Here is a 12,316-nt window from a genome sequence, read left to right on the forward strand (position 1 = left end):
AAAAAATAGTTTTATTAGATTCATCATAACATACAAACTTTTTCTAAAAATGGTCAAATCTAATGAAGTTTGACATAGGACAAATCTAAAATTTCAAATATTTTAGAACCGAAGGAGTGGGTTATATAGTATTCTCTCTAAAAACAACTAAGTTACAGTAGCTAGTATAATAATTCTCGGCGTGCAATCGCGGCCCATGCATTAGTGCATGGCCTGAGGAATGTCACAGAAGCACTTTCTCTTGCTCCTTCGGGAAAAAAGTTGTGTGGTGCATGGCAATGCCCTCTGAGCTAGGATGGACGACAGATATTTAAAGGTCATGACTTGTGTAGAGTACACTACTGCTAATGGGGTACGTATAGTGCAAGATATATATATTTTGAAATAGACGTATTGCGAGATAAGAAAAAGGTGATCGAAAGGATGTATACATGCACTGTGTGCGGCACCATGCATAAAGTCTATGACCCGTGCAGTAGTGTACGCCTGCTAGTGGGGTAGTGCTCTGCAAGATAGGGAAAAGATAATGGGAAGGATGTACGCATGCACATGCATTGTGCGGCACCATTCCATACGGCGAAAGAGATGCATGCATTCATGATACGAATGAACACCCAAACTTTCGCCGCGATTACAAGATAACTATACACCTCCGGCAATGTTTGTGACCCGTCAATCGGAAAAGGCATGCGGTGCGTCCCAAACTACTCTAGTGCGCAATCCAGCTCGATCCTCAAGTAGCAGCAGCTTAGCCGCCGGTTATGGACGTGTCTAAAGTTGGCCAAGAAATAATCGTTCGTGTAGATGGGTCAGATGGTTAAGAGAGTGGTCGCACTCTTGGCCTACCACGAATTAGAACCTAGGTTTTAGATGACATGTGCGTTACATTGAATGCGAATCATTATTTTAAACGGTGGTATGTTCCCATCGATATCGATGTGTCTAAGGTCAATCTGTCAAGCTTGAAGCTTCAAACTAAGATTTTCAGTAGGTGCGTTGTCACTGTGTGCGCGTGGTGGTTTATGTCGACTGTCACGTTTGTCCACATATACTCGATGTTTCCAAAAAAGTGCTATTTCAAAGTCGATATCCCATGGATTCTTTATCTAGCAAGTGAAATAGTGAACCATTACAAACAATTTCACAATGGGTCGCGCAAAAGGGTGCATGTACAATTATTGGAGAAAACAACTCGTGGTATAATAAACTAAAACAAAAGAATATGGAAAAATCATTTGTAGATACAAGATATGTCTGGTATATATTAAATTATTTTACTATCTTTTGGTACATACCAGAAAATAAGTAAGTCCGTTGAAGACGTTAATTATAGATTTTTAATAAACTTCTCTTTGGCAAGCCAATAAACGATTACCAAATAAAATCCTTTTTTTGGGTACGCAATCACATTAACATAAAATGCATTGAAGCTCCGCCCCTCGCGCGCAGCACCACGCGTGTTGCATTGTCAGTTTCCGCTGCCGGCGAGATACACGGGTCGCAGCACCATGCAATACCTCCCATGGCAGCAGCTTGTGGCGGCGCTTCATTGTAACCCTCGCCGGAGCTTCATTGCAACCCTTGCCGGAGCTTCGACAACCCCCGCGGCGCTTCATTGCAACCCTCGCCGGAGCTTCAACACCCCGCGGCGCTTCACTGCAGCCCCGGCGGCGCTTCATTGCAACCCTCGCCAGAGCTTCGACAACCCCCGCGGCGCTTTATTGCAACCCTCGGCGGAGCTTCAACAACCCCCACGGCGCTTCACTGCAGCCCCGGCGGCACTTCATTGCAACCCTCGCCAGAGCTTCGACAACCCCCGCGGCGCTTCACTGCAGCCCTGGCAGCGCTTTATTGCTGTTCCGATGCCTACGCATGTTGTTTCCACTCCATCATCTGGTGAATTTTAACAAGAATTTTCTTGAGATACCAACATCAGTGGCTATAATTTGAATATCTGAAATGTGTAGATGTGAAGGCTGTGTTCAACTCATTCTGGAACTTCTATAAGAAAACTCAGTCTGAAACTAGAGTGAAAACTATTTTGCTTTCAGAGAGAAGTAATAACTCTACAGTAAGAAATCAAGGTTGCAAGAACAGAACCCCTACTTGAAGTGAGTACTCTTTCTGTTCAGCCAATACTTCTTACTCTGAATTCGAAAATTGGGTGCACTTTTGACACGATATTAAACAAAACACAACAGGCATGTAAACCCAAGAAGCATTTCTAGGCACTGATGATGCAAGCATAAGTAGAGGCCACTAACCGCAGAATTCAAGGAACCAAGACTGATGTAAGAGCATCTCTAGCCGTTGCCCCCCCCCCCCAGGACGCATAAAAATCGCCCCCTGGGGGCGAGCCGGCGATTCGTTCGGCGCTGGGGGCGGTTTTGCGCCCAGTCGTCGATTTTGGCCCACTTTTGAAGCCCCATTTCGGCGAAAAAGGCCCATATGGGCGAGAATCGGCCCATATTCGGCGTGGTTTGCCGTGGCTCGGCGTTCAATTATCAACATAAATATTTTTTTATCACATATTTCATCACAGAAAATTCAAATACTTCAACAAAATAGTTCAATACAAATTATATAGTTCAACAAATAAAACTCATATTTCATCACACGTCGCGCACGGTGTCGCCCTTGAGCCTCCATAGGTGCTCTATCAGATCTTGCTGTAGTTGATGATGCACCTGTGGGTCTCGGATCTCCTGACGCATACTGAGGTAGGCAGTCCAGGTTGCCGGTAGCTGGTGATCAACTTGGGCAAGAGGACCCTGCCTGTGGTATGGTTCAGTGTCAAACACTGGCTCTTCCTGCTCGCTCTCAATGATCATGTTGTGCAAGATGACATAGCAGGTCATGATCTCCCACATTTGATCTTTCGACCAGGTCTGAGCGGGGTACCGGACAACAGCAAATCGAGATTGGAGCACACCAAATGCCCCTCGACATCCTTCCTGCAAGCCTCCTGAATCTTCGCAAACCAGGCGTTCTTGCCTCCGGGCACAGGGTTTTTGATGGTCTTCACAAATGTCGACCATCTCGAATAGATGCCATCAGCTAGATAGTACCCCTTGCTGTAGTGCCGCCCATTGATCTCGAAGTTCACCAGAGGAGAATGGCCTTCAACAAGCTTGGCAAAGACAGGAGAGCACTGCAGCATGTTGATGTCATTGTGAGTTGCTGGCATACCAAAGAAGGAGTGCCAAATCCAGAGGTCCTGTGTGGCCACCGCCTCAAGTACCACACTGCAACCGCCTTTGGCGCCTTTGTACATCCCCTGCCAAGCAAATGGGCAATTCTTCCATTTCCAATGCATGCAGTCGATGCTTCCAAGCATCCCAGGAAATCCTCTTGTTGCATTCTGTGCTAGGATCCGAGCAGTGTCTTCCGCATTGGGTGTTCTCAAGTATTGCGGTCCAAACACTGCCACCACTGCCCGACAGAACTTGTAGAAACACTCTATGCTGGTGGACTCGGCCATGCGCCCATAGTCGTCCTGTGAGTCACCGGGAGCTCCGTATGCAAGCATCCTCATCGCTGTCGTGCATTTCTGGATGGAGGTGAATCCAAGTTTGCCGGTGCAATCCATCTTGCATTTGAAGTAGTTGTCGAACTCCCGGATGGAATTCACAATCCTGAGGAAAAGCTTTTTGCTCATCCGATAACGGCGCCAAAATGTTCTGTCGCCGTGAAGTGGAGCATCGGCGAAGTAGTCGGAGTAGAGCATGCAGTAGCCTTCGAGACGATGCCGGTTCTTTGCTTTCACCCGCCCCGGCGCCGAGCCACCTCGCCGCGGCTTTTCATTGCTCGCCAGCAGCTGGGCGAGGGCGGCGAGCACCATGAGATGCTCTTCTTCCTGGACGTCGGCCTCGGCTTCCTCCTCCAGCAGCGCGGCGAGCACTTCCTCGTCATCCGAGTCCATCGCCGAGGCAGGCAAATCGCCGAACACCTTGCGCGCGGTGGGCGTGCACCCACCGCTAAACTGCCCCTCCACGGCCGGAAACGCCCAGCTGGTGTCGGAGGGGCTGCCGCGGCGAACCTCTGCTATTTTTCCGGCGGGGAATGGCTATCTACCGGTGAAGGGCGGCGGGGCGGCGCCGGGATATACCTAGTAGCGGCCGAGAGCGCGGGGGGTGGGAGGCGAGTCGGGGAAGAAAATCTTGACTTTTCACCTGACGGCGTGGGCCAGCCGCGCTTTTCCCTTGCGCCGGAGCCCCCAAGCGCCCCCAGCGCGCCGGGTTCGGCCTGCGGCCGCCGGGCGGCAAAAAGGGCCGAACCGGCACTTTTCGTCGTCCTGGGGGCGCGACTGGGTCGTTTTTTTCGGCGCCGGCGCCGAAAAAGTCGCCTGGGGGGCCTGTTGGGGGCGTGGCTGGAGATGCTCTTAGATGCTCCTGAATTAACATGGGCCCTTGATTTTGTGTGATCCGGTGGTACTCTTACCTCTAGATCAGTAAGCGGTTATCACTGATCTTGTAGAGTTAGTATGGACTTTTCCCTTTGTACAAATTAGGAAGCCAACAATAATGATGTTCTAAAAGAAGTAAATAATAATGTCATCAGTGCGGGGTTGTAAACAATGACATATTAGAGTATGTGAATTCATATTTGATCCCTTCTTGCATTTAACGGCTATGCCATTGAACGTGCTTATTACACACATATGTGTCATCAAAACAAGGTGGCAAACAACATTACTTATTTTGTTCTTTGTAATTTTACGGAACCCCTACGAAGACACCATGAAAATACAAAAAAGTTTCTAACGCACACTACGAATATTTGTACTGTTTTGTTGAACTTTCGTGCATTACCACCGACAACAATCTTATTTGTTCAAATTTGAATTGACATAACCTATCATTTTGCGAACCGATACAAATAACTTTCACTATGAGTCATGTGAAAGTGTGTATGTACAATTATTGGAGAAAACAACTTTGTGGTAAAACAAAATAAAAACAAAAGAAGTATGGCAAAATCATTTCTAGATACAAGATATGTCTGGTATATACTAAAGTATTTTGCATTTTTTTGGTACATACGAACGAAATAAGTAAGTTGGTTCAAAAAATTAATTATATTTTTTCTTTTACTGATGCTCACCATATACTGTAATATGGCCAAGTTTACCCATGATCAATGGATGAATGCCTCTTAAAACTTAGAAGTGCTCTTACACAACCAATGGAAAAATATTCCGTTTAATAAGACACTGACAGGTAAGATAATGTTTTCGGGTATGTAGGCTTAGTCGGCTTGATTTTCTCTAATTATATTTACTTTAAAAAAATAAAGTTCCCTTTTGCTCTTCCTTCGTCCACACCTCTTATTTTGATTTCCCCCTCTCATCTCTTGTTATTTTCCGAAACTTCCTCAACGGCTCCATGTCTTGTTTACTTACCAAATAAAATCACATTTTCTTTGGCAAGCCAATAAATGATTACCAAATAAAATCCATTTTTTTGGTACGCAATCACATTGTTAACAATAAAATGTTAGGTAAATCCCAGTGATCTCACAAAAAAACCACTAGTAGAAGTTTAACGCACCAATGTACAAATGATGGACATGTTGTCGATCGTGGTCTAACCTACAAGAATATTTGTGCCTCCATTATAACTCATGGAAATATATCTAGATGCAATAAGAAGGATGCGAACTTTCCATTTTGGTGGCTTTGGTGGTGGTCAATTATTTGTAAGCTGGTTCTCGGACAAATATCATTTGCTTTCAATAAAAATATTGTTTCTTCTTCTTCCAAAAGGATATAGTGTTAAAAAAAGCTTTCTATAAAGCTGCTCAGAGAAGCCTGTTTTCATAGAAGCACAAGCAAGGGAATGACACGGTTGATTAGCTTCCACGTAGTGGCACTGTAGAATGGTGGAGACAGTTGAGTGGTGGGAGGTAGTATATAAAAAGGCCAAACGCCCGTGAAGACATGGCATGTATTGGCGTCGCAAAGAGGCAAAACCAAGATGCGTCCATCCAACGGAGCACACCAGCGCTAAAGACCAAAGCGCAGCAGCTAGCAGGCACGGGCGGCCGCAATCCTTTTGTTCCATCTGAACCGTGAAACAATCAATCAAACATGGCCAGCTCCCAGCTTAGCTTGCATGCATCTCGAGCTAGCTAGTCTCCATCTCCCAGCCCCGGCCAGGAAGGAATGTAGGAGTACACACATCGAAAGTTGAAGTAATTTATTGAAGTATTGATTAACTAGCAAGCCATGTACAGTATGTATATACATCATTATATTAATTCTTGAGTGAAATTGATATCAAAGGCTTCTGCCCTCCCTCTCTTTCTATCTAAGAGATGGAAGGGGAGAGTCTCTTTTTAGGATGGCATGTGCGTGATGGAATTGATCAGGCCGTTTCTTTTCAAAGCAACGAGACACCTCGTCAATTTTATCAAAGAGACCGTCACATAAGTATTTGATCAGGCCGGCGTACAGGAACAACGATGGCAGATGGACAAGAGACCAACGTTGAAAAACTAAACATTGCCAGAGATAGAGCGGTGGAGGGCAACTGGAGTAATTGCCAACATTAAGTGATACATGCATGTAGTATAAGGCTAAGCACAGGACTGGACTGGGGTACACGATGGAGGACGACACTACTCACCGGACGTCACAGGCGACGTCTCACCCTGCTACGTAAGGCACTAAGATGAACCAACTCGATCGGTCACAGAGCGGCTATTGATTCATCAGCTATAGTACGTACACCAACGCCACGCACGCATATGATGCATCATCACACACACATTATATTTTCCGATGTATATATGCTAGATCAATTGATGGATCGACTAAAGAAGATTAGTCGAACTGGATGATGGAGCTGTATATCTCGTTGGGCTCCCAGTCGGCGGGGATGACCTGGTCGGCGACGAGCGTCTTGCCGGACTCGTTGGTGATGCGCAGCGAGAAGGGGCCCTGCATGGGGCGCCGCGTGTCCATCCGCCAGATGGACCCCCACGACTCGGTCATGGGCACCCACTCCCCCGTCGGCGCCATCCCGCCTTCTCCGGCGACGTCCGGCCGTGACTGCATGATGTCCACCTGGTCCACGTCGCCGTCGCCGTTCTCGTACTCCACCAGGATGGCCAGGTAGTAGGGGTTGGAGCCGTGCTGCACGTGGAACGTGACCGTGAGCCCCGGGTACTGGCACGGCACCCTGCACGTATACATGCACAGCAATATAATGTCACTCGCAAACACAATCTAGCTCGATTCATGCATGCGATCTCCTATGTGTGTCACGAGATCGATGTAGCGTGATGCTAGCGACCAAGAACACCAAAAAGCTACCTACATAAATGCCGACGCTGATGCCACGGCTTGTTGTTTCCTATCATTCGACGAGGACAATGACACGTCGTGCTGGTTAGAATCTTTCCGGGCCCCATGCATGCACGGGGTTTAACCCTTGTGATAGTATAATACATCCATGTCGTCGTTAAAAAGTTGGTGGTCACGACAAGGCAAAAAATGGGCGTGTTGGCGGTTACCTTGCCCCATCTAGCTAGCCATGCCAGCCACCTTCCGTTTGCTTTTGTACAGAAGCGGCCGAGATGGCGGTTGGGAAAGGAAAGGAAAGGAAAGCAACGGACGGTGGACACGAGCGGCACCAGTGATGGATGGTCGGTAGTGGAGGTTAAGCCGTGGAGATAAGATAAGATGATGGCGACTGGCAATGTACCTCCTGAACTGCATGTCGATGATGCCGGCGTGGCGGAGCTCGTCGTTGCGGCCGTCCTTGGCCATGGCGCCGAAGGCGGTGCCGCTGAGGTCGAAGTGGAAGCGGGACACCGGGTAGTAGTTCATGTCCGTGATGATCACCGTCTCCGGCACGCCGGAGCACGCCGGGTGGCCCGCCGACACGCACCGTATCTGCATAATTAACAGTCAAGGATCAGTTTAATTCTGAGTCATTAGTGATGTGTGGCTAGTGCTAAATGGTTGCAATTCCAAAGAGAGAATTTTGTTCCAACCTGGTAGCATGAGCCGCATCCCTTGCCGTCCTTGAAGAGCGGCTCGTTGCCGCACGAGGTCATGGCGGAGAAGGGTGGCAGGTTGACGTTCTTGAACCCGCAGGCGCCGCCGTTGTCGTCGGGCCCGGCGCCCTTGGGCGCGCCGTACCACGTCGCCCTGGCGTCGAGCCAGCCGCCGGCGTCGACATTGGTGCTGTTGGAGCTGGAATTGGCCGCGGGAGGAGGCGGGATGGCGGCTGGGGGAGGAGGGGAGCCGTAGCCGTAGGACGGCGGGCCGGTGGCCGGCGGGGAAGAAGGAGGCGGCGCGACGTGGGCGTGCGGGGGCGCGTGGTGGGAGTGGGCCTTCTTGCCGCCGCCGCCGCTGCGCTTGGCGCAGCAGCCGTGGCCGTGCGCGGCGAGGATGCAGAGGAGCAGAGCCGCCGCGATGGCGACAGAGGAGGAGGAGGACGCCATGGCTAGCAAGTTGCTCCAGTACCACCAGATGATTGAATTGGGTGCTCTGCTCTGCCGGCCGGCGCTGGGCGCTCGCCGTATTTATAGCCGGGCGGGACGGGGCGGTAACTGAAGGAATTGCGTTGCATGCAGATGGAGGCGGACAGTGCATGGTGGTGGTGGTGGATGCATGAGCGTGACTGCCGGCCGATCGGGTTCACATGCGGGTGGAGCGACTCGGTTCGCCACCGGGCCGGGGGGTCACGAGCGCGCCTCACTATGCCTCCTCTCCTACATTCCCATCCATCCATGATCCATCGTTAGTTTCTGTACACTTGTACAGTAGGAGTAATACAAAACGTACACTATATACTGTATTAACTATATATGGTACGTCCCGTCCAACTACCACGTTGCTGCATGCGCTACGCTCGCTCCACGCACGTATGTGTCACGTATTATATGCATGGGATGCTGCCACACCGACAACCGGCCGTAGCATCCATGCACACGCGCCGTTGTGTTGGTGAGCCAAGGCCTCGCTTTGTCCGTGTCACTGCTAATTTTTGGACATCGATAAGAGCATCTCCGACCGCCGCCGAACGCGCCGCACGCTAAAAACTATATTGCCGCACGTCCATCGTCTGGTTTGGCGCGGCAGGCAGCGCTGGCTCCAGCAGCCGCGTTAAAATGCAACGCGCGCAGCTCCAGCAGCGCGCAAAAATGCAGCGCGCGCGACTCTCACACAAACAACATATGCATTTCAAAACAGAAGCAAAAAGATAAAACGCAAACAAAATAAATCAACAATAAATAGTTCAATTTCATTATTACAACTCAAACAAACAGTTTATCGTTCAATACAACAAATAGTGCAATAACACAACAAATAGTTATATCAGGGGATGTCCCAAGAGCTCATACTGAGAGTAGTCTACATCTTGGTCACGCTCATTCTCGATGATCATGTTGTGCATGATCACACAAGCATGCATGATGTACCAAAGCATTTTTTATCCCAAAATCTAGTCGGTCCTCTCACAATAGCAAATTGGGCTTGCAAAATCCCAAAAGCTCTCTCCACATATTTTCTAGCCGCTGCCTGAGCATTGTGGAAATCAAGATTTTTCTTACCTTCCGACTTTTTCAACGGCTTCACAAAGGTTTGCCACTTTGGATAGATGCCATCCGCTAGATAATAGCCATAGTTGTATGTACGGCCATTTGCTACAAACTGCACCGTGGCAAATCACTATTTACAATCTTATTCATCAGTGGTGACCGGTTGACAACATTGATGTCATTCAAAGATCCAGGCATTCCAAAGAATGCATGCCAAATCCAAGTCTCTTGATCGGCCACCGCTTCTAGGATTATAGTAGAACCTTTTTTTTGCCGTGGAATTTCCCATGCCATGCCTTTGGACAATTCTTCCAACTCCAATGCATGCAATCTATTGAGCCAATTGAAAGATCGTGGATGTCGCTTAGAGGGGGGGGGGGTGAATAGGCGCTTTAAAATAATTACGGTTTAGGCTTGAACAAATGCGGAATAAACCTAGCGGTTAATTTGACAAGCACAAAACCTACAACAACTAGGCTCACCTATGTGCACCAACAACTTATGCTAGATAAACAACTAAGTGATAGCAAGATATATGAAAAGAAACAATATGGCTATCACAAAGTAAAGTGCATAAGTAAAGGGTTCGGGTAAGAGATAACCGAGGCACGCGGAGACGATGATGTATCCCGAAGTTCACACCCTTGCGGATGCTAATCTCCGTTTGGAGCGGTGTGGAGGCACAATGCTCCCCAAGAAGCCACTAGGGCCACCGTAATCTCCTCACGCCCTCGCACAATGCAAGATGCCGTGATTCCACTAAGGGACCCTTGAGGGCGGTCACCGAACCCGTACAAATGGCAACCCTTGGGGGCGGTCACCGAACCCGTACACTTTGGCAACCGTTGAGGGTGGTCACCGGTACCCGTCAAATTGCTCGGGGCGATCTCCACAACCTAATTGGAGACCCCGCCGCTTGCCCGGAGCTTTACACCACAATGATTGAGCTCTGAACACCACCAACCGTCTAGGGCGCCCAAGCACCCAAGAGGAACAAGCTCAAGGGCACCAAGCACCCAAGAGTAATAAGCTTCTCAACTTGTAACTTCCACGTATCATCGTGGAGAACTCAAACCGATGCACCAAATGCAATGGCAAGGGCACACGGAGTGCCCAAGTCCTTCTCTCTCAAATCCCACCGAAGCAACTAATGCTAGGGAGGAAAAAGAGAGGAAGAACAAGAAGGAGAATACCAAGAACTCCAAGATCTAGATCCAAGGGGTTCCCCTCACATAGAGGAGAAAGTGATTGGTGGAAATGTGGATCTAGATCTCCTCTCTCTTTTCCCTCAAAAACTAGCAAGAATCCATGGAGGGATTGAGAGTTAGCAAGCTCGAAGAAGGTCAACAATGGGGGAAGAACACGAGCTCAAAGGATAAGGTTGAATGGGGAAGAAGACCCCCTTATATAGTGGGGGGAACAAACCAACTGTTACCCCCAAAACAGCCCCGCAGAGGGCGGTACTACCGCAGGAGGCAGCGGTACTACCGCTGATCACAGCGGTACTACCGCTCCCCCGGGCGGTACTACCGTGGAGTCTGGAGGGCAGGAGAGTGACAGACCCGAGCGGTACTGCCGCGGTGGTTGGGCGGTACTACCGCTCGTGAGCGGTACTGCCGCCCTACTGCTGCTGCGAAGTACCGCACTATCCGACGCGAAAAATGACCCCTCGAGTCGACGCGGTAGGGGCCTGGTACCGTAGCGGTACTACTGCTGAGGACCCACCAGCGGTACTGCCGCTTGTGACCCCTAAGCGGTACTACCGCTGGGACCATCCTAAAGCCACTTCCACGAAAACAAGAATACTCCACGGGAAACCAAAACTGCCATAACTTCTGCATATGAGCTCCGAATTGAACAAACTCAAGCTTGTTGGTTATAGTAAGAAGAGGCAAGGAAGGTATGCCAACAAAATAGAGGAGTGAAACCTCCAACCGAGAAGAACCGACATAACCTTCCAACATCGAAAACATCATAGAAGATGCGAGTGAACTCCGTTTTCGATGAACTCGAGCTTGTCATCAAGATGACCATAAGCTCCAAAACTCACAAAGAGAAGAACCAAACAAGAACCAATAAAGATGATGCAAGGATGCAATGGTTTGAGCTCTCTATGAACGATACGATCAAGCTACTCATCGAGAGCCCCCCTTGATAGTACGGCAATCGATCCTATAACCCGGTCTCCCAACTACCATCATGAGACCGGTAAAATAGAAAACCTATCAAGAGCAAACCTTTGCCTTGCACATGGTCCACTTGAGCTAGATGATGACGATCTTGACTCCCTAAAGATGGACCACCTTTCTTGATTGCGTTGGCTCGATGAAGACTAGTTGATTGCTCCCCCATACTCCACTATGGGTGAGCCACCCTTTCGCACATCTTCACAAGTCCATTGTCACCACAATGGCTTCAAGCATTTGATCTCTTCGCGATGCTTTACTTGAACTTGCCCGCTTCACTTGAACTTGCACACCGCAACCTAAACCCACAAAGAACTCTCACAAAGACCATGGGTTAGTACACAAAGCGTAATTGACAATGCTTACCATACCATGGAATCGCTTGATCCCTCGGTACATCTTGTGCGCTTTGTGTGTTGATCAACTTGATTCACTCTTGACTTAGTCTTGATCAACCTTGACTCTTTCCAACTCTCTTCATTTGGATGATGTCTTGAAGGTAAACATTAATGATCACACAATCTTCTTCTTCAAGACATGCTTGCAATAAGCTCAACTCTCACATGACCAATCTTTGG

General features: G+C 48.8%; 1 protein-coding gene across 1 annotated transcript; it reads right to left on the bottom strand.

Annotated features, from left to right (window-relative positions):
• Nucleotides 1–6,487: 6,487 nt before the first annotated feature.
• LOC109777981 (expansin-B3) lies at nt 6,488–8,572 on the bottom strand. Its single transcript, XM_020336541.4, has 3 exons — nt 7,999–8,572; nt 7,707–7,897; nt 6,488–7,181 (listed from the first exon to the last, which is right to left on the bottom strand). Exons 1-3 carry the CDS (start codon nt 8,449–8,451, stop codon nt 6,824–6,826), a joined length of 1,002 nt encoding a protein of 333 aa, XP_020192130.1. The 5' UTR covers nt 8,452–8,572; the 3' UTR covers nt 6,488–6,823.
• Nucleotides 8,573–12,316: the final 3,744 nt, after the last annotated feature.

This window comes from Aegilops tauschii, chromosome 4 (genome assembly GCF_002575655.3).
Source record: "Aegilops tauschii subsp. strangulata cultivar AL8/78 chromosome 4, Aet v6.0, whole genome shotgun sequence".
NCBI classification, from domain to species: Eukaryota; Viridiplantae; Streptophyta; class Magnoliopsida; order Poales; family Poaceae; genus Aegilops; species Aegilops tauschii.